The sequence below is a fragment of the Muscardinus avellanarius genome (assembly GCF_963383645.1).
Source record: "Muscardinus avellanarius genome assembly, chromosome: 9".
In the NCBI taxonomy this organism is placed as follows: Eukaryota; Metazoa; Chordata; class Mammalia; order Rodentia; family Gliridae; genus Muscardinus; species Muscardinus avellanarius.
Genome location: NC_137795.1, coordinates 65,617,475 through 65,638,931, shown reverse-complemented (window position 1 = coordinate 65,638,931; position 21,457 = coordinate 65,617,475). Strand labels below are relative to the sequence as shown.

At 38.8% G+C, this 21,457-nt stretch overlaps 1 protein-coding gene across 1 annotated transcript in view; it reads right to left on the bottom strand.

The window, feature by feature from the left end:
• Positions 1-13,833, bottom strand: part of COL1A2 (collagen type I alpha 2 chain) — a gene marked incomplete at its 5' end in the record, with an annotated part of 36,537 nt that extends 22,704 nt beyond the window's left edge. Inside the window, 13 exons of the mRNA XM_080702011.1 lie at positions 105-149; positions 245-298; positions 585-629; positions 2,173-2,226; positions 2,741-2,794; positions 3,196-3,249; positions 3,560-3,613; positions 3,707-3,760; positions 3,865-3,909; positions 7,027-7,080; positions 8,395-8,487; positions 9,908-9,943; positions 13,738-13,833. Of these exons, the coding sequence (XP_080558137.1) occupies positions 105-149; positions 245-298; positions 585-629; positions 2,173-2,226; positions 2,741-2,794; positions 3,196-3,249; positions 3,560-3,613; positions 3,707-3,760; positions 3,865-3,909; positions 7,027-7,080; positions 8,395-8,487; positions 9,908-9,943; positions 13,738-13,833 (738 nt within the window). The remainder of the gene's footprint in view (positions 1-104; positions 150-244; positions 299-584; positions 630-2,172; positions 2,227-2,740; positions 2,795-3,195; positions 3,250-3,559; positions 3,614-3,706; positions 3,761-3,864; positions 3,910-7,026; positions 7,081-8,394; positions 8,488-9,907; positions 9,944-13,737) is intronic.
• Positions 13,834-21,457: the final 7,624 nt, after the last annotated feature.

Sequence of the window (21,457 nt, the reverse complement as noted above, 5' to 3'; positions counted from 1 at the left end):
AAAGCATCTGAAATGAAGTTATTTCATAGGAAAGTCAGGAGGAAGTTATCTCTCACCCCACACTCACAACCGTTCCAAATTTTCCAGTGCTAAATAAAACTTACAGCAGGACCCACGGGACCGACACTGCCGTCACTGCCACGGGCACCCTGCAAATAACATAAAGGGGGAGAGTCAAGTGGGAAGTCAACAGCAGTCAGTAGAAGACTTGTGGGAACTACAAAAACAAACATGGGACACTTACAGCTGGGCCAGGGGAACCGACACGTCCTCTCTCACCAGGAAGCCCACGGGCACCCTAGAAGCGGGAACATTTTCAATCAAATCCAGAAAGCTAATTTTAAAAAGGCACAGGCATCATTTTCTGTATCCAATTTCCAACATGCGCAAGAATGCACTAAAAATAAATAGGTCTTGTTCTAATACCAACTAAAAGGCAGTGGATTTTAATTAAGTATGCAGAAAGCTATTAGAGAAATATCAAAGAATACAATGCCAAGGGAAATAGTAATTAGCAAACACATCAATGAAGTTCTAGCTTGCAAAGAGTGTACCCATTGAGATTTACAATAATCAATACTTACTGCTTGACCTGGAGTTCCATTTTCACCTGGGGCACCAGGTTCACCCTAAATGCAGAAGAAAGATTGAAATTTTGGCTATACATACATACATGTAGTATTATATACACAGGCAATATTTTCTGATTGTGCATTTTACCCATCATTTCATTTTGAAGCATTCATATATTTCATAGTATTTCTTATATATAGTTTCTCAATTATTCCACACACACAAATTTTAAAAATTTACTAAAATAAGATCTTTTACTTAAATATACCATATGTCAAGGTACTCCAGAGATATGGCTATTTGACTATCTCCTGTCTCCAATTTCCTCTCTCCATTCTGGACAACACTTAGGTTTATATGTTACAAATGACATTATAAAAAGAGATGGCAAATGATAAATTTGCTTTCAGTATAATCATATTTACTCTCTTTAAAGTTATTTTGAACATTCACTTATCATTTTCATAAAGCATGCATAACAATTTGAAGCTTCATAATATTTGGGGGAAGCTGTCATTTTTATTTCCAATCTATATTCCTATCCTGAGTAATATCCCTGGCGGCAGTTGTAGTAGTGGGGTGATTAAATACCACGGCCCACATAAATGACATTTTCTTCAAGATAATCTGATTGAGATATAGAAGAAACATGGTTTCTGAGACCATTTAGGACCTGCATAGGATTCTATGTCAAGTATATTCTTTGGGAATAAACACTGGATGGGCATCAGGATTTCTAGCCTATGCCCTTCTCACCACTAGATGTGTGACTCTGGATAAGTCACCAGCTTTTGGGAAGCCTCAGTTTCCCACATCTGCAGAATTAGGAAGCCTACAAAGCTCCTTGAAGCTCTATGGCTTTATGATGCTGTGATCAGTAGTCTGAGCTGTTATATTGGGCCCTTGGGAGAATGAGCTTGACCTTATCCATTTGTGTGGCAGCTGGAAAGTTAGAACAGATTCTCCATATTCATGTTCATTTCTAGTCCCGCTAGTATTCGTTACTCATTAATTTGTAATTACGTTGGTATTCACTTTAATATCACATTATCTCCTTAATAGGAAAGAGAACATTTTATAGTTGAAAACGCTGTCAGAGAAGAGCCTAGCCAAGAGATAACACACTTCTGAGACTTTAATTACCTAATTAAAATTTTTTTGAGTGTGCAAAGATAAATCACAGGAAAGAGGTTGAAAAGTGTATTGTGACATGAATGTACCTATCTAATTAGTGCATGGCAAAGGAGAATTTACAGTTTAAAAATAACACATAGTGCTCTGCTATCTGATTCTATGTTTATTTACTTTTATTTTGGCTGCAGAGATTGATTAAGAAGATAAGAGGAGGAAAGGAAATGGAAGTAGAAGCTATTGACATTTTTGTATCAATTGTTGAATAGACATTAAGTTAAATAAATATTAAGAGTTGGCCTTTTGTCACAGAATCTAATAGGCCGTGATGTTCAGGGATTTGAAATATAGAAGAGGAAGCAAAATGCTTTAAAAATATGGGTAGTTTTATTAAAAATACTTTTCTTTCGAGGTGATGGGGAGTTTTAGTCAGTTGCTTAAAAACTATGCTTCTAAGTCAGTATTTACCTTCACACCTTGAGCACCGGGCTGTCCCTTCAATCCATCCATACCGTTGTGTCCCTGAAAGGCAACTCTTATTATTAAAATGCTGTTCCATTTTAGTGCTTGGTCAAATCAAAATTCTCTATCTTTGTAATTGATATCTCCTGGGCAAATCCTGGGATGGCTTCGGTAGCATGGATGCTAGCATCCTATCTCCAGGTGAGCTGCCTCAGGTATGTCATCTGACCTCTTTGCACTTGAGAAGGGAAGGGTACTGGACTAGATGCTCTCCTCACATGCTTGCCATCTTTAATAATATTATGATTTTTCAGATGGTTTAAATATCTACAAAATAATACATATTCTATAAATTTTTTTGTAGCAATATTGTTTTTGGGAACGATGAACAAGCTGGAAAAAAACCACACCAACTCTACGTCCAAGCAATCTTACTTTTGAACTCAATTCAACTCTCCCTCCCCTTTAGCAAACTCCAGGAATATAGAAGCAAGACATTTAGATCCAGTTGCATTTTTTCCCCAAAAGATAATCAGCATTTTCTCTCATCTGGGAATGAATAGAATGGACTCACCCTAACCCCCTTGAAGCCAGGAAGTCCAGGAGTTCCAGGGAAACCACGAGCACCCTTAGAAAGACATACAGAAGAAGGTGAATTCCATTTGGTCATAAATAAAAGAAAAACCATTTCTTCCTCCCAAAGTAGTTCTCCTCATCAAAGTTCAAGCTTGGAATCAAAGACTTGTATGTTTTTAAGCACAGAGCCACAGATGAAGTGCTTTAATGTGAATAAGTAAGACTATGGTACTTGTAAAAAAACAGTTTACTTATAGTAGGCTTGCTGTCATTAATATTACATTATATGCATTAGCAAAAACATAGGTATTCTTTGCTAGGTTCCTTAACCGTGTTACACGTATGAGTAAAATCTATGGGCCATTTAGACAAAGGCTTGGATGCTTGCTTTGACAACTATCTTCTGAGAGCCCTCTGACGTTGAGAACATTACATGGTTCTAAGAAGCCTCACCTGTGGTCCAACAACTCCTCTCTCACCAGGTCTTCCAGGTTTTCCAGGGTGACCCTAAAACATGAAAGTATCACAGGGTCAACCTTGACTTGGTAAACTGTCAGACAAAAGTGAGGGCACCTTGGTTTTCACCACAGAAAGGGAGAGGATATCACATAAAAATGTGGGCTCAAATACATATTTAATTAACAATTATGTTTCTCTAAATACAAGCAAGTTAATTAATATTTTATTAAAATAATATTTCCCACATGGGGAGAGTTATGCCAGCTTGGGGCAGAGTACTTCTGTTGGATCTAAGAATTCGTGTAGAGGCAGGAGCATTTAAATGGTTGTGTGGAAATGCTTAAGAGTCGACACTTACATCCTCACCAGCCTTGCCAGGAGCACCAGGTGGACCACGAGCACCTGCAGGACCCTAAGAAAATGGAAGACACACCATTTAGTTAAGGCTATATTCATAAACTTCCTTAAAGATGCTTTTATCACAAAGGGAGAAAAACATACTCACAGTTTGGCCAGGTTCGCCAGGTTCACCAGCAGGTCCTTGGAAACCTTGAGGGCCCTAATAGAGAAACAAATAGATATATGTCCCATTCCAAGCCCTTATATTTACGTTTTCTCTTTTTTCACTTTACATCAGATAAATGATAAGCATTTGGTACTTACAGGTGCTCCAGCTGCACCTGGAGGGCCTCTTGGTCCCATTAAGCCCTGTAAAGAGGACAGACATGGTTAGTATTGGTAAATTGTCATGGACTTTGTTGGGGCTTATATAAGATGGGTGAGATACAGCACTATTGTGCCATAGACATTTTGTGATGGCCAGGTGAATAGGGCTGTCCTGGGTGCATTTCATAGTTTTTGTCCTTCTCAAGGACACGTTTAAGAGCCCAGGTTACCCCCTCCCACTATTTCTCTCTTTTAATTCACCTTTTCTTCCAACTCAAATTAGCAAAACTCAATGAGAACTGGATTGATGATCAGTACTTCCTTCCAATTGTGCATAGTGGGGCACAATGATATTGTTTTAATGCAATAAAATGCACCAGTCTTTGCACAAGCACAGAATATGCGGTTGCCTTCTATGTAGCTGACAAAGTATTTCATTTGAATTCCTTTGACTGTATGTCATTTTCTCATGTCATACTCAGCTAAGAAATTGATATTTTTGTTGCCACAAGGGGCATAAATTGAAAAGGATCAAAAGTCCTTCTTACTGATTAGAGGGAGGTTGGGTTTAACCTTATAGCTCCTTTAAGGGCTGTTGGTGACTGATGAAAATGTCAAACAAAAGTAGATGTAATGAAGGGTAAAGGAGAAGTATTACTGAAACAGCCTACTGGAAGAGTCTATCATGATATTACTATTGGAAAAATGGCCTAATGACAGCATATGTTCTCCCTTTTATTTTTTATTCTGTAACACAAAAGGAAGGTGAAACAGTATGCTTGGTTTGTGAGTTAAATATACATTCTTGACTCTCCTATGCAGTGATCAATGTGTGTGTGCATAAGCTCATCTGTGAAGCCTGCTCCTCATACTGCTGAAAATATTCCTAGTGCATGTCTTAAATAATTTGGTCACGACCCATCAACATGGAGACTATGCAGTCAAGTCTACCCCACTGAATTAACACCTATAGTGAAATATTAGAGATCTAATTTGAAATGCACATCATTTGAACTGCAAAAAATATTTATTTGGTTCTTGAAATTGCTTCAACATTAACAGAAGCTATCACTTTTCAACAAAAATAACTTGTAGGTATACATTAAAGTAATTTCCTTCGATGCCATGAATTTTTAATTATACTTATTCATTTCTCCATGTATTTGAAACAATTTCATTTACATTAGAAGTAGTTTATTTTGTGGAGGCTGTGAGACAAACTATGATTACTCATTAATTCAGAAAAGAACCCTGTGGGGTTTCATAGTTATTGATTTTCCAACATAGAAAATTCTTTTTAATACTTTATTGCTGCCTATCTTCCCTATTTGTGAAATACATATCTGTTGATTACGTATGTCTATGCGTGTGTGTGGATGTGTAAGATTAAATTATATTTTACTGATATTTAAAAGTAAAATACTTAGCTTTATGCCTCCCTTACCCCCACAGAGATATTTTCCAAAGACAGGGTGGTCTGAAATCCCAGCTGGAAAATTAATTATCCCAGCTTATACGTACTTTTTTTTAAAAATGATATTCACTAGAGCTTTATTTTGTTTCTTTTTGAGAAATAGGTACTGATTTAGAATTAATTAATGTCCAGCATTAGCAGAAACAGCTAATTTCAAATATCCAATATAAACAAACCCACAGGAAACTCTCTACTTTTTCATTTGAGATATGAACATTTTAAATTACCAGGGAAAAATCAGGAAATTGGAAATCATCAATTAAAGGTACATTATTTCTCAAGTGAGAGTTTTAATTTAGAGAAAATATTATCATGCCCTTATAGTACATGAGTGTATTTTGAACCATTAGCTCTGGTAGAATATCTTTTGAATAGAGAGCCCAGAATGCACGGCCCAGGTAAGATTTATATTTTAAAGACCATGTTGACTTTGGGTACATAAATATCTTCAGAAACAAGTAATTAGAATCACCAAATAGCATGCGGATGTGTATTAAATTCTCTAGTGCTTCATCAACTTAGTGTTTTTATTGCCGGTAATGTCCCCCTCTTATATATATATATTACATTTTGCACAAACACATCAGTGTTTTTCCTAGCACACCTCACTAATGTTTGGTAGAGGCTTCATTTGTGCATCATTATCATAAGTACATAGGGAATTTTTATAAATCGTTACTCACACGATATGTTTCTGAACATTTGTGCCAAGTGGGATAATGCTAATTCTTACTCAAATTCTCTTCTATATTGGTCTATAACCAATAGACTAAAAAAGGGAGTTTTTATTAAAATGGAAAGAAAGCAACGTTTCTTTGTATGTGTGTGGTGCTGGGGATTAAACCTAAAGACATTCTACGACTGAGCTATACCCTCAGCCCTTTTTATTTTTCATTTTGAAACGGTCTCACAGAGTTGCTGAAGCTGGCCTCAAACCTGCAACCCTCCTGCCTCCGCCTCTCAAATACTGGGGTTATAGGCATACATCACTGTATTCAGCTAGGAACATTTATCATGTTGTTAACCCCTTGAGAAAGTGTCCGAATGTGTCATACTCAGTCACTGATATCTCTCCAAATACGTAATACAGAAGGCACCTGATAAATATTTGTGACTAAATGAACATTTCGTGTAAGGATTAGATATGCGGACCATGATGTTGTAGAATATCAGGCATCTTGCCTGGTAGTTCAAGTCAAGTCATTAACTACCTGCATGGCTTTGGGAAAAAGGCCTAAACGCTCCAGTTATAAAATGAAGGGTTTGGCCTAGAATGTGTTGATCTTTTCCAACAAGTGCAGGGAACTTAAAAAAAAAAAAGTCGTATATTTCTAAGTGTCGCTTAATATTCTGTTCAATGTTAAATGATTTGATGACACTGATTTACCCAAGTTATGGTTACTAACGTCAAACATTGTTTCTTGGACATAAATGTCTGGCCTATCTGAAAGAGGCATGTCTGTAGAGAAAATTAAAATTCATAATCTAGGCTTAGGTTTTGATACATTTGGATACAGAAAGAGATCTTTTTTTTTTATCTGAGCTAAGTAGTGAGTGCTAACCTAAGTAGCTAAATAAAGTAGTGAGTGCTAACTTAAGTAGCTAAATAATGGTATCATAAAATTTAACATGACAGATTCTCTATGTAGATATATTTTGTCTAACATAAAAAGAGATAAGCATACCATTGGTCCAGGGCCACCTCCAACTCCTTTTCCATCATACTGAGCAGCAAAGATCTAGACGAGTTTTAAAAAAAAAGCACAGAAAATTATACACACACACACACACACACACACATATATAGATGTATCTATGAATTTTTACTGACCATTTCCCCACTCTTCTTGTAAAGGTTTTTCTACTGTATTTAAAAGAGAGCAGAGTTTTGATATAGTTAGTTCAGAATTCAATACTGAGCTAAACTCCTAAAAATTCAGGAGAAATATGTTTAGAATATAGTCTACAGCTAGCCTGTAGTGCAGAGCTTCCCTATCTTGCTTTTCAGACTCTCCTACCCTGTTGAATCTTGGTTCCTCCACCTCCAATCCCCACCTCTGCAGGAGGGAAGGGAAGCTTCCAAAACGTTTAAAGCCATCCAGAGCCTCTGATAAAGTAAGCAGAGATCAAGGGGATAACTTTGCCTTTTCACCTGTTGCCTTTGCCCACAGAACTCTACAAAATGACTAAGAGACCTTTTTCTTTCTGGAGTTTCAGAAAGGATATAAAGAGTTTTCAAGTTTAGAGGAAAATTAAATTAAAATGCCCCTTGGAAGATTAAACTTTTATAAAATAGTTCACAGTAATAACTTTACTGTTAAAGATCTCTCTTAGAGTGGTAGCTCTATTAAAGAAGGTGCTTTTTAATGCACTCGGTAGATAAGCAATCATAATAAGATCTTTGGGGGAGAAAGGTTTTATTTTACTGGCATACAGTTGGGTATTAGAATCAGGCTTCTGATTCATAGTGCTAACCAATTAAGCAAATATGTTTTCCTTCCTGCAGTGAGGCCATTTGGCACTCATACCATTGTTAAAGACATAAAGTTAAAAGAAGATATTAATGAAAAAGGGAAATGTACTTTTCTCAAATTAGTTTCAAGCAAATTAAACCTAAAAACCACTTTTGAATGTTGGTTCAGCAGACTTCAAGCCAAGGAGAATGAAAAGGGTAGGATGTTTGTGAAATTGCTGAAGATCAGGGATTTCACTTATGTAATTCAATCTAATCAAACTCTTTAATAAAGCGACACCTCTTATTTGTGCCTTACTGATAAAAGATATTAAATCCCCAAATTAAATAATGGTACTGATGGCCACAGCTACCCTCAGTGAACACAAGGCTCAGTCTGTAATTGACAAGAGCTCACAAAAAGAAAAGGCAAAGCAGAAACTCGATCGAAGAAACCAAAGAAATGAAGTAAAATATACTAATTTTCAAATAGAAGATTTTCTCCTTAACTGCTAAAATAAATTTTACAATGAGCCTTCCTTCAACAGAGGCAGAAGAAAGTAAAGTTAGATAAAAATTAAAAATGCTTAAGACACCTTACCCCACCAAGGCCAGGGGGACCAGGAGGGCCAGGTGGACCGGGAGGGCCATTGGGACCATCTTCACCATCTCTGCCTGGGGGGCCTGGTGGACCCTGTCATGCACAAAGTGAATTAGGGAAGAGGTATAAGAGTCCTGTAAAAACCTATACTGTGTGCGAAAAGGAGACCTAAGAATAAATGTTGGTAAAATCAGTTTTTCAGGCTTTTCGATGTGCACGAAGGGTAGAAATTTAATATGCCATCCTTATCATTGATTGAAACTCGTTTATGACACAGGTCTATTTTATTTATTTATTTATTTATTTATTTATTTATTTATTTATTTATTTATTTATTTATTTTGGTGGTACTGGGGTTCCTGGAAGCCCTTCTACCTCCGGGCTACATTCCCAGACCTATTTTTACATTTTCATTTTTGGAAACAGGGTCTCCTAAGCCAGCGTGCGCGGCTGGCTTCCAACCTGCGCGATCCTCCTGTCTCTGCCTCCCAAGCGCGGGGATTACAAGCGTGCACCACCACGCCCGGCGACACAGGTCTATTTTAGAAGAAGCTTTAGCAACTGATGTATGACGACCTCAAAGGGCAGTTTTCCTAGAGGAATGTTTCAGCTATGGAATATTAGTTCATAATGGAGCTCCAGGATTCAAAGAAAGCTAGAAATTATAGCTAAAATGTATGCTCCCGTGACCAGCAGGTTGGTTGATGATTGGTTTCTGACTTTGATGAAAGTATTCAGTCAGTTTGGTAGGTGAAATGTGAATAGCAGATTAATCGATAAGGTCATTTTATCACAAATCCTGCAGATTTCCTACCATGAACACTATGTAAGTTGTAAAGGTTGTATCAACTAATATAATTCTACCCCTAATAAAGTATTTGAGTAAAACACACAGAAATCTGCACTTTCTGATAGCTATGAAATATAGATATTTACATATCAAGAAATATGTCATATAATTCAAGTATGGCAAATCTATGTAGATAAAAATGTCTAATAAGCAATTCAGGGCGATCTAAGAATGTCACAAATAAAATGTAAGCTTTGCTTGTGCATGTATAAATTCAGGTAGAGAAACATGCTATTGACTACTGTTTCATTATTATTCCCAAGATATACAAGAGATTTTACTAAAGAAGCAAACAAAACATGTTTAAAAAAAGAGGGCTGCATGATAATGTGTAATACATTTCCACTGTGTGTGTGTGTGTGTGTGTGTGTGTGTGTGTGTGTGTGTGAGACAGGTCAATTAAAAACAAAGAAAGACCATGCAAAGAATATGGCTCTCTATAATAATTTTTTTTCTTTTTAAAAGATAATCTTGGCCTAAAAATATTGATTACACGTAATAATACTCATTCAACTCTTTCGTAGGGCATTATCTCTTTAAAAGATGGGTGGTACAATTATCTGGAAACATAATAATCTTACAAATTGTTAGTCTTCTTTAGTTTTTGATAGGTAGTTATTCAAATATGGGCCAAAACCTTTTAACAGTTCAAAAATTACATACCCTTTCTCCACGTGGTCCTCTATCTCCGGTTGGGCCCTACAAGAAAGATAGGCAGTACAGAATTTCCAGCGAACAAACAACCATTCTTGATGCTAATTACTTGGCAAGATTGATCTAAACACAATGCTAAAATAATAATAGCTAAATAATAGCTAAAAGATTGGCACTAAATAATAGCTAAAAGATTGGCACAATACAATAGATAAAAGTATATTATATTTAATATAATTATATGTAATTTTTTAAAACTAGAAGACCGGAGGCTGCTATAGTCTCCAGTCATTAAGCCAATATTATGCATGGTATTTTTAGTAAAATTATTACTGTAGATAAAATGACCATTTCATTATTTCTTTAAGAGCATATTTATATAGTCAAAGGCCTTTAAATTAAATTTTCATCTTTCACCTATAATTCACATAATATGCATCCTATATTCAGAAAAAAACAAGTCTTTCTTTTTCCTGTAGAATGTAAATCACCAGTATATATAACACAGATAATTTTGGAAGATAATAAAACTGTGTTACCTTAAGCATCAATGCTACTTTATTTAATGATTTAACTAATACATAGTCATGTGCTCAAAATTTTGAGTCTTTTTTTCTTTAGTTTAAATTAAAGTGTAAGTTATCTCTGATCATTTCAGATACTTAGGGAGAAGTGTTGGATTCTTACCTTTCTTGCAGTTTCCTAGAAAAAAAGCAAAATATTATTATGAGGAGAATTTATATATGCATATATATATATATATATATATATATTAGAAACAACCCTCAAATATACCTACAGATTTCATTATACTACCCACTTACTATTATCTTAAATTTAATATCTCTAGATACAATGCTTAATTTTACCAATAAATTAAATATATAAAAAACCAAATAATACACTTATCTGCAATCAAGCTGCAAGTTCAATTTACAAGCTAGGAATCTGTTCAGAATACTTTTGCAAATGATTCTCTGGTTCAGGGAAGTCTTGTGTTCTGTAGTAGCTGATGCTAAAACCCAAACTTCTACTGGGTTATTTACTATTTCTTATGGGTATTTTATGAGGCTAGACCTATTTGTAGCACCACCCATTTTGGAAAATGGGTTGGGCAAACTTTCTCTGGCAGCCAGAAAGCTTGACTCCCATAATGTTCCCTGATTTTTTTTTGGGGGGGGGGGGAGCCGGGTTGGTTAATACTGATGTACTCTCCTTTTCCTAGAAAAGATATCACTGAGACCAAAGAAATCAAAGTGTAGATTTTTTTTTCAAAAAATAATTTTACTTACCGATTGTATAGCTGTAGAGGAAAGGGAAAAGTAAGAAATAATTATTAGTATAATTTCATTGACCAATAATAGTAATTACTAAATAGATACACAGGTTTATAAAATTGAGTTGCCTAATTAAAGGACCAATTATATATTTTTATTAAGAATATTCTAATGACTTGGAAATTATGCAGGTCAAAAATATGGCAGGGATCAGCAGGGTGATTTGTTTGCTGTATTAATATGTAAATATATTTTGAATTAAATTGTTAATTATTTACTGTTTTATAAATGCTGTGAAATATTAATGTGTCTGAAGGATATTTCTAATGCTTAGCAATTAAGCTGGAAATTGCACAGATGTATCACTGACTGTAGGACAAGACCAGTAGATTGATGAGAATATAATTTATGATTTAGATCATTTTTAATACTTAAAAGTCTAAAACAGGGAAAATTCAGGAAAGTATGTTACTTAAAGCAGACTTTGTTTTTAATAAAACACTCAAGTTACTTAGTGCACTGAGCGGGTCCCATTCTTAATGCCTTTTTTCAAAAGGTCTAATTTGCACATTAGTAACTAAGAAAATAGATTAATTCAGTCATCTGAATTTTTGTTTGAAATTAGCTTGCTCAAAATAGGCAAGGTCATTTTACCAGCATGTATCACTTTTGTTCCTGAGAAAGGATTGCTTTGTATAAATGGAAAAACTGTGGATTAAAGATCTTGAAAATAATGGGAAAAAACTAAAGCAATATCCTTCCCTTTGCCATAATTGCTGTAAGTCCTTAAAAACCGACTTTCTTTTCTACAGTATAAAAATTATAGGTTCATAGGGGATAGTGTGGCCAAGCTTGCAATAGGATGAATCACCCCTAAAAATTGTTTTAATTGGGTGGCCAACAAGTGTGTCATTTGGAATAAGAACATCTGTTGTAACAGTCACAATTCAGTAGGGTGGACCACCTCCAGCAATGGCATTTTGGGACAATTTATGAGAATTACTGTTAAATTAGAAAAATGATATGTTTACTTCATTGTGTTCATCGGCAGGCAGAATAATTATACCTGACTTAATGGAAGCCCTTTGAGCAGTTGGAAACTTGCCTTTAAATTACTCAGATGTGAGCCTTTGGAGGGATGTGGGCTTGGTCAACTTTATTCTAGACTGTGGTGGCGGTTCAGAAGGTGAGTTGCCATTTGTACCTTCAAATGTCCTCAGGTCTGTATTCTATGTTTTTCTTTAAGAGTCAACTCTCCCCTTCCACTTTCAGATCTTATAAAATATAAACTTGGTAATATGAATTTGTTCAAAGAAATCACTCTTTAGTATCCACCGTGCGTGTACTGAAAGTAGATGAAGGGAAAATACACGCACACATCCAGCAATTATGCAGCAGTAGACACCGTGGCATGTAGGTGGAGCAAGTTTTTGAGGTGTTGGGTGTGGCCAAACACCCCTAATGCCCGCCCCCACATTCAGTCATCTTTATCTAGTAAATTAGGCAGCCATTTTAAAGATGAAAATGGACTAATTTCCATCATTTCATCATGACAGGAAAGTCTGGTCATAAGACCTAGAACTGTAAAGTGGCCTTGGAGTCCACTTAATTTTCATCCCACACTTTAGGCAAGGTCCAGTTTGACGAACCCAGGTCACACGGTATTACTACTGACAGACTTCTGGGAAGAGACCTTGTCTCTTGAGTCTCAGGTCAAGGTTGATATTTCCCAATGGGCTGTGTTCGCAATGTCTGATTATCACTGGGAACATATTGAGGAGGTAACCCTAAGGCTCCACCCAAGGTAGGGAAGACCTTAGTGAAGTACGGTATCAGTTCCATCATCAGATAACGAGATGGCGACCTCACTAATTTTGCTTTTCAGAAGGTATCCTCCCCAAGTAGCATCCTTCCCAGAGTAGGTTGAGTAGCCATAGTTAATGTCTCCAACCAGAAATGTCAATCATCATTCTATACAAATCTGGTGGAGTCCTTAACTGGGATTCCATTAGCTTAAGGCCTAGTCCCCTGTGCATTCCTCGTCCTCCCTCCAGAGGGCGCCTTCTCATCGTCCGCAGGACCACCACCACCACCACCACCACCACCACCATCATCCAGACCAACCTCAGGAATCCCAGAGGATAAAACTTTAGGGGGTGCCTTCGTATTGCTGAGTTTAAAAGCTCTCTAAAGCAGGCTCTAGTTTTACAGGGTGGCTGTGAGTTTGGTTTTGAAGACTGATGGGTGGAGGTCCTGGACTTCTTTCACCAAATCAGTTGTTAGTAGCTCGTCCCTAGGGAAAAGACCTTCTGCTCCCGGGGAGCTCCACTAACCTGAGGATCCGGGTTAAGTTAACTGTCTCATTCTGTTAAGAGAAAAAGTTCCCTAACTTTGGGCGAAAGTTGAGTCTTTCGTGTTTTCATTTTTAAAGTACTTTCCAAGTCTCATCAATTCCAGCATCTCTCCACAAGATAGAGAGCCGTCCCTCTGTGCCTGGGTCTGGGGTTTAGGTTTTCCTTTTCCCGACCGAAGTGCCCACCCACCTAACCTCTCTCCCCCAACTCCCCGAACCAACCGACAGCACTTACATTGACAAGTTGCTAGGCATGAAGTCACTGCAAGCAGCAACAGAGTCCGCGTATCCACAAAGCTGAGCATGTCTACCACTTAGACATGCAGACTCCTTGCGTTGCAGAACCCCTGGGTCACCGGCGGAGGTCTCACCTGGCGAGAGCAGGCATGCAGTCGCGGCTAGTACCTCCAACTTAGCCGAAACCTCCTGCCGCCTTGATGCTAAAATAATAAAGCCGGGATCTGCCCTATTTATACGACAAAAGTTTCCCTGGCCCGAGAGTGCCTCCAAAAGCGTCTCCACCAATGGGAGAGCTGGGGCTGGGGGCCCAGGCCGCCACACTGGGAGGAGACTGCGGGGGCGCAGGGGAGGGAGCGCGGGGGGTGGGGTGGTGGAGGGACGTGGCCACGGGGCTGGCTTCTTAAATTGGTTCCATTCTTTTTGAGGACGTGGACACTTTTGAGGCTTTCGAGGGGAAACTCTGACTCGCTGTCTGCATACCTCCGCCCTCCCCATCCCCCCGGCCTTTCCCCGCCCTTTCCAAGTTTGGAAACACTTTTGAACACGTCGGAGCTCTTTGCAGACACTGACCTAGTAAAGCGTTTGCGGGTCTCAGGGCAGCCAGGTAGCAGTAGAGGCACCGAAGCCCGGAGATCAAGGCAGGAGCTGTCCAGTCCTGCCCCACCTGGTGTCCCGAGGGCCACCTGCAGGGCCAAGGGGGCTGGGCAGGAGCGGAGGGTGGGGGAGGAGGCAGAGAGACTCGACAGCGTGGCACAGCTGGAGGACGCCCTCGGGCCGCCTCCACCCTGCCCCACCACCTCCTCCCCGATTCAGCTTTTTTTTCTGGCTTTGGGGCGCCTGTGTGCCCAGTTTTCCAGCAGTCTTTCTCTCCTGCATGAAAGGATGGGGAAGGGCCTACTGCTGGGGCGTGGGCAGCGGGCGAGGGGTGGCATGAAGGAGGATGGGCTTTGCGCATCCTAGACTGGACCAAGCCATCTGGGAAGACCTTGGGCCTCCTGGCTTGCCTTTGCTGAGGTTAATTCTAAACCTCTGAGGCTGATTCAGGACCTTTGGCGATTATCTGCTTCTGAAAAAAGAAAAAAAAAAAAAAAAAAAAAAACCCGCCCACAGCTGACGTGGAGACCAAGGGCCTCATTTCCTTAGTCTCTCTGTTCTGAGGTTGTTCTGGAGAATCCCCGTTCTCCCCAGACCTCTTCAGATTCCCAGGTGTCTCCGAGAACTCTGGATTTACCAGGTCCGATGTGAGCCTTGCCCAGATGCCCTCCAGGGAGCCACCATCCCTCTTGGGCTGGTGGTCCATTCACTCATCACCTCTCACACAGCGAACACACAAGCCTTCTCGACCCTCATTCTGGCTCCTCTCCCTATGGAGTTCAAAACACCTAGCCCGGCTAGAAGACAGTTGAAGATTGGGGTATGCATATTCTCCCCTGGCAACACCCCAAGCTGTATCCCCTCCACCACCGAGATGGATGCTAACTCTCTCCCTGATTCTCAGCCTTCTCTTGTATCTATACATCTCTCTACTGATCCCCAGGGAGAGGGTGAGAAGAGACCGTGACACTTGCAGGTGGCATTGCAGGTGGGAGGCCAAGGCTCATGAGAACTGTAAAGGCACAGGGCTCTCTTCCAGGTCCTCCTGGGATGTCATTGCAGGACTGGGGTGTGGTAGGTGATGGTTCTTGGGCTTCTCTGCCTGTCAAGCATTCCTAATGAGAAAACGATGAATGGGTTCAGAGTCTTTTCTGTTTCCCAAGTCATCATAAAAGGCGAATCTTTAGGTCAATTCTGTCTCCACGAAACAGAAAGCAGTGGGTTCCTTGGGAATCTTCTCTTTTCTTTCTGTCACCACCCCCACTTCTTGCTTTGCTGGAAGGAGGAATTTCTGTTTAAGTTAACCCCATCAGCAACTGCTGTAGAGCAGAGGGCCTGGAGATTATTCTTAAACTCTTTCTGTTCTTTCTAAACTCTGAAGACAAATGAAGGCTAATAGAAATAAAAAAAAAAACAACTAAAAACTACAATAAACTTATTCTTTAAGGCACTGACTTAGGATACAACGAAAGAAGAGCTTTTGAAATAACTTGGAGTGAGAGCATTTGAAGGTGTGTGGTCAGTCCGAGGAGGGTTTTTACAAGAAGGAGTCTACATCAGATTTGTCCCTAACTAGGCAACAGCGTTTGAAGTTTTTTAGGTTCTAGCAGCATCAACAAAAGAGCCGAGGTTGAATTGTATATTCTAAGAACATTTTTACCCTTTTCCCAAAGTACTGCTGTTATGGAACTAACTCAAAACCTTAAGAGTGGAAAGCACTTTTATCAGGGGGGAAAAAAGCCCCAAAACTTCAGTATTACATAGCCAAATATTTTTTCTGCATTAATCAGAAGATGAGTTATTATTTTTTGCCACTGTGCTGAATTGCTTTTGCAGAACATTATTTGTACATTTGCCCTATATTGCTGAAAGTCAGAGATTAATTCTGCACACAATGATTCAGCTCTGTAAGAAAATGGATTTATGATAGAAGCCCTCCAAATGCCCTTCAGGGACGTTATCTGGTAATGCTCTGGGAGACAAGTTGGCCAGATGGGTTCGTAACAGGCTACCTAAGATCTTACCTGTTTAATTGTGGGTTTTGTTGTTTATGTCAACATAGTTTAAAATGTAGAACATTTTTTGAAAGTGTGACTTTACCTTTAGTAAAAGAAAGAAAAAAGAAAGAGAAAAAAGATGTCCTCCACTAGTTTTTGAAAATTAGAGAAATAGAAGTTCAAGCACACTTCTATGAACGGAGAAACAAACCATCTCTAAAAGCAGAGTGAACTGATAAGTTGAAAAGCATTCCTGGAAATGGATGCAAATACCAAATGCTCCCTCCCTGCTGATGTGGCAGGGCTAGAAGCCGGCAGTAGTCAGCATTTGGTGGGAGGCCCTGGACCTAAATGGAACAATGAAACCAGAGAAAACAGAAAGGGAATTTTTTCTTTTTTAAAGTGGGAGATAGATTCCAAATGCCAACTGCTTTTATATATAAGTATGACTCTTTCTTTGCTGCTTACTTATTGAGACGATTATTCATTAGGTATTTGTTTTAAAGGAATAATTCTTGACTGCCTATATCTAGATCTCTCTTATATATTTCGTGTCTCCAAATATAAGAAGACATGTTTGTGTGGATGGGGGTGGAGAGCTGACCCGAAGCCTGAACTGAGCATCCTGGCTCTGGTCTGGATGGTATGGAGGAGGGAGGAGTGAAGAAGAAGCAGCAACTGAGTAGGAAGACAGAGGAGTAATGGTGTGGGGGGGGAGGGCAGGAGGCTGGGATGAGTGTGCCGGGTGGAGGAAGGGAAGCAGAGGCCATCAAAGACTTCAGCAACTTTACTACTAGACAGTTAAGACCTGGATTCCTAGTCCCATCCTCTCTGATGAGAAAAAAGACAATCTTTTCAGTTTCCAACCAGTTTGTAGAAAACAAACTGGATGATACCTTGTAGGTATTACAAGAAAATAGTTCCAAGTCTGATAAAGAATGCAGAGAAGGTCATGTCATCTCTTGCTTATCCTCCCTTCTTTGGTCAAAGCTACACATCTGCCTGATGTCTCCTTTTAAGCCTTCACTGAGGATGCACTTTGAGGATCCACTCTGAGAATAGCACCGATACCATGCTACCTGGGTCCAGTTCCAGTCCTAGTCGAGCTATTGCTCAAACAGGGGCTACAAAGGCACTTTCTAATAGTTAAGGTGGTAGCTGATCAAGTTTAAGGGCTGAATCCTTTCTGTCATTTGTTTCAAAGGCATGCAGATGCCTGTTCTAGATCATATCAAGCAAGATATTCAGTCCACATTGATGATTTAAATGGAACCATATATATATATATATATATATATATATATATATATATATATATATATATATATATATGTATATATATGTCAGGAGACAAAGAGAACACTGGTGGATTTAGTGGGGGCCAGATTAAAAAGCACCTTTTAAGCAGGATTCTGCTGTCTGTGTTTTCCCAACTGGGCCATGTGATTGTTTGGATGATTTTAAGTGGGGAGAGCATGCAATCAGAGAGTGCTTTTTAAAAGATGGCTTTGGCTGTAATCTGGAGCCATGATTACCAAGAAAACACAGAAGAGATGGGGAAAGCAATTATATAGTAATTCCAAGGGAAAATGATGGTGGACTGAGCTAAGAGAGTGGTGGGAGAGTTCTTGAGAAGTTAGAGAGCTTTAGTAATATTTTAGAGGTGAAAAAAATACTCTGATGTTTGCTTGTGGAAGCTGAGGGAGAAGGAGGACCCCAGGCATAGCCCCAGGTTCTGTCTTGGGCAATTGGCTGGCTGGACGTGCCATCCATTTAGTTGGGGCACACTGGAGGAGGGGGTAAGAGGAGGGAGGGTAAAGAGGTCGATTTCCTGTGCAGTTTCCTATGATTATGGATCATCCAAATGCACAGGGCTCACAGATACTATTTAGACCTGAAGAACCCAATTTATATCTGGTTTTGATTTATTGGTAAAAGAATCAATCAGATTGCTGGTGTCATGGGAGTGAATGAATTTCCCAGAGTGTATGTGTGTATGTGTGTGGACATAATAAAAAATAAAGCTTAGGACAAAACCCTGATGAAATTCAGCATGTAAAGAATGGAGAGAAGAGAAATCCTCAAGGTGACTGAGAGAGAGCAGCCAGAGAGGGAAGTAAACCCCATTGTGTCTACATCAACAGTGAGAGAGAGGATAGACTGGATGGAGAGGAGGGCTTAAATTTTTGAGTGCTGAAAAGTTTCATCTTTTTCTAGGAGGTTAAGGAAGGGCTGAAAGGATTATATAAATTAGCACCTTGGAGATCACTGGGGACCCTGGGGACATGAGAGGTGTCAGTGGAATGGAGTCCAAGAGTAAGAAAGTAGAGAGAGAAAGAGAGAGAGAGAGAGAGAGAGAGAGAGAGAGAGAGAGAGAGAGAGAGAGAGAGAGAAAGGGAGAGGGAGAGGGAGAGGGAGAGGGAGAGGGGGAGAGGGTAATTGGGGGAGAGCTGGGTATAGTTTAAGGATAATGTTGGGATTAATATGCAAGAGAACTGTGCAGGTGTAAACAAGATCACACAAAGCAGCTGCTTAACACTAAGCCACATTTTAAAGCCTTCTACGGAAACATTCTTCAGTTTGCTTATGCTATATCTCTCCTCATTTGCTTTTTAGTATTGAGGCAAAGAACATTTAAGTGTGTATAGATTTTTTTCAACTTGGTAGTGAAGGATCAATTTTTTTCCATAAGGTCCCTTTAAAATGTGTAGACAGAGTCAATTTATCTCATCTTTTATGAATCCCCGATTAATCTTCAGTGCCCCATTTTTCAAGTTTAGAAATATGAAATAGACACCTACTTCTTTACTTATGCATGATTGTGAGTATTCTTGTGTACAGAGGGTATGGAAATGGTTGTTTTGTGGCATCTTGTTATTGACTATTCCAAGCCCCATAACTCAGAGGGATGTATTGGGTGTGCACACATTTCAGCCTTCAATTAATTTCACCTGTTTCTTTGAGAAGACCTTGATTGTGTTTTTTCCAGCCAGTTCCCAATCCAAATGGAAGAGCTCCAGAATGCTGATGCATTCCAAAAGTCCACTCCGGCTTATTAGAACTTTGCCTGGCTTGGTTTCCAGACTCGTATTTTTTAAAAATTCTTTTCAAGCAGCTGAAAAAAGTAAGACTTTTACTTTAGTTGCAAGAAGAAGGCTGGGTGTTGGTCATTCACTTATGGGAGTGAATTGAGGTACACACCTTTTGGTTCATAGCTTACATATAGAAGAAGGTTTAATAGACTCAGTTCTATGTGATACCACATGTAGAGTTAATCTACTTTATATTTCATTTAAAAATAACCAGAAAATTAAGTTAGTAATATTACTAATGAAATCATTAAAGTTTATCATTTAATTTTGGCCTTTGGTATTCTCTAGTTGTAGGGCTAATTATCCTGTTAGTTAATGTGACATCACAGTTACTTACAATAGAGACAAAGAACTGTGGTAGAAATTTTACACAAATGATCTCAAACCAATGACGATCATTATCTAATTCTTAGAGTGGTATGCTTTATCATTTTCAGTTTTACAAGGAAAAAAACTGGGGCTTAGAAAGGTGAAGGCTATCTGTGGTGAAGATATCTTAGAATGGGGGTGTTTCTCTGTTGTATGCTTTAAAAATCCTGTAGACTTCCTCCTAATATTTAATATCTATCACTAGTCTAATTGCTAATTAATTAATTAAAGGGGTTAATTGTTTATTGGCTAACTTCACTTGAATTAGAGGCCTTTAATAGCCGAGAAATTGCCTATTTTATTCACACCTCTATTCCTAAATCCTGCAAAAGATGCTCAAAAAATATTTACCCAATAAACAAAGACTAATTGGACATGCCATAACTGGAGAATGAAGAATGTGAATGTAGATACTAGTTTTTTCTTCAATAATGATTTACTATTTAACCAATGCATTAAAAATTGTATTGATAGAGTGACAATCAATACATAAAATTTAGCTGAATGATATGAATATATTTTAGTCAGTTCTCCCCAAAGTACCTTCTAATTATTTCCTTATATCTCACAAACATTTTATTAAAGAAAATTTATGAATAACAAAGTGTGAAGAATAAGAAAAAGCCAATTTGATTCATTATAGAGTCATAAAATTTTTGAGTTGGAAGATAATTCAAATATCATCCAGATTATCAGGTGATTCTGATCCGTCTACTTGAAAACTTCTAGAGTGACTGTTATGACTAAAGTTGACGTGAGATAAATGGTTCTGACAGCATCATGGAGAATAGATTTGGCAGGAAAAGATGGAAAGTGGGAGAATCCAGTTAAGATAACTCCTAATGCCGGGCGTGGTGGTGCATGCTTGTAATCCCAGCACTTGGGAGGCTGAGACAGGAGGATCGCACAGGTTCAAAGCCAGCCTCAGCTACTTAGTGAGGCTCTCAGCAACTTAGTGACACCCTGTTTCCAAATAAACTATAAATTGGTCTGGGAGTACAGCTTGGAGATAGAAAAGCCTCTGGGTTCTACCCCTAGTAACACACACACACACACACACACACACACACACACACACACACACAACTCCTAGCTGGCTATGGTGGGGCATGCCTGGAATCCTAGTACTTGGCAGGCTGAGACAGGAGGATCACAGGTTTAATACAAGCCTTAGCAATGTAATGAGATGCTTATCAGCATAGCAAGATCCTGTTTCAAAAAAGTATATAAAGATTTTGGAGGTTATCAGTCAGAGGTAGGATGTCCCTGGGTTTAATCGTCAGTAAGAACACACACACACACACACACACACACACACACACACACACACACACTGAATTTTATTTTATGGGGTAAAAAGCCAGACTAATTAACATATCCATCATCTAGAATATTTTTCATTTCTGTGTGTTGAGTACATTTCAAATCTTCTCTGTTAGTTATTTTAAAAATAGATAATACATTATTATTAATTATGCTGTGCAGTGGATTTTTAGAACATATTCTTCCTGTCTACCTGAAACTTTCTACCCTTTGGCTAATATTTTCCCTTTCTCCCTCTCTCCCCATCTCTAACTTTTTTTCTGGATTCTCCTTGGCTTTAGGAATGGGTAGCTGGACATTCTGGAAGTCTATTG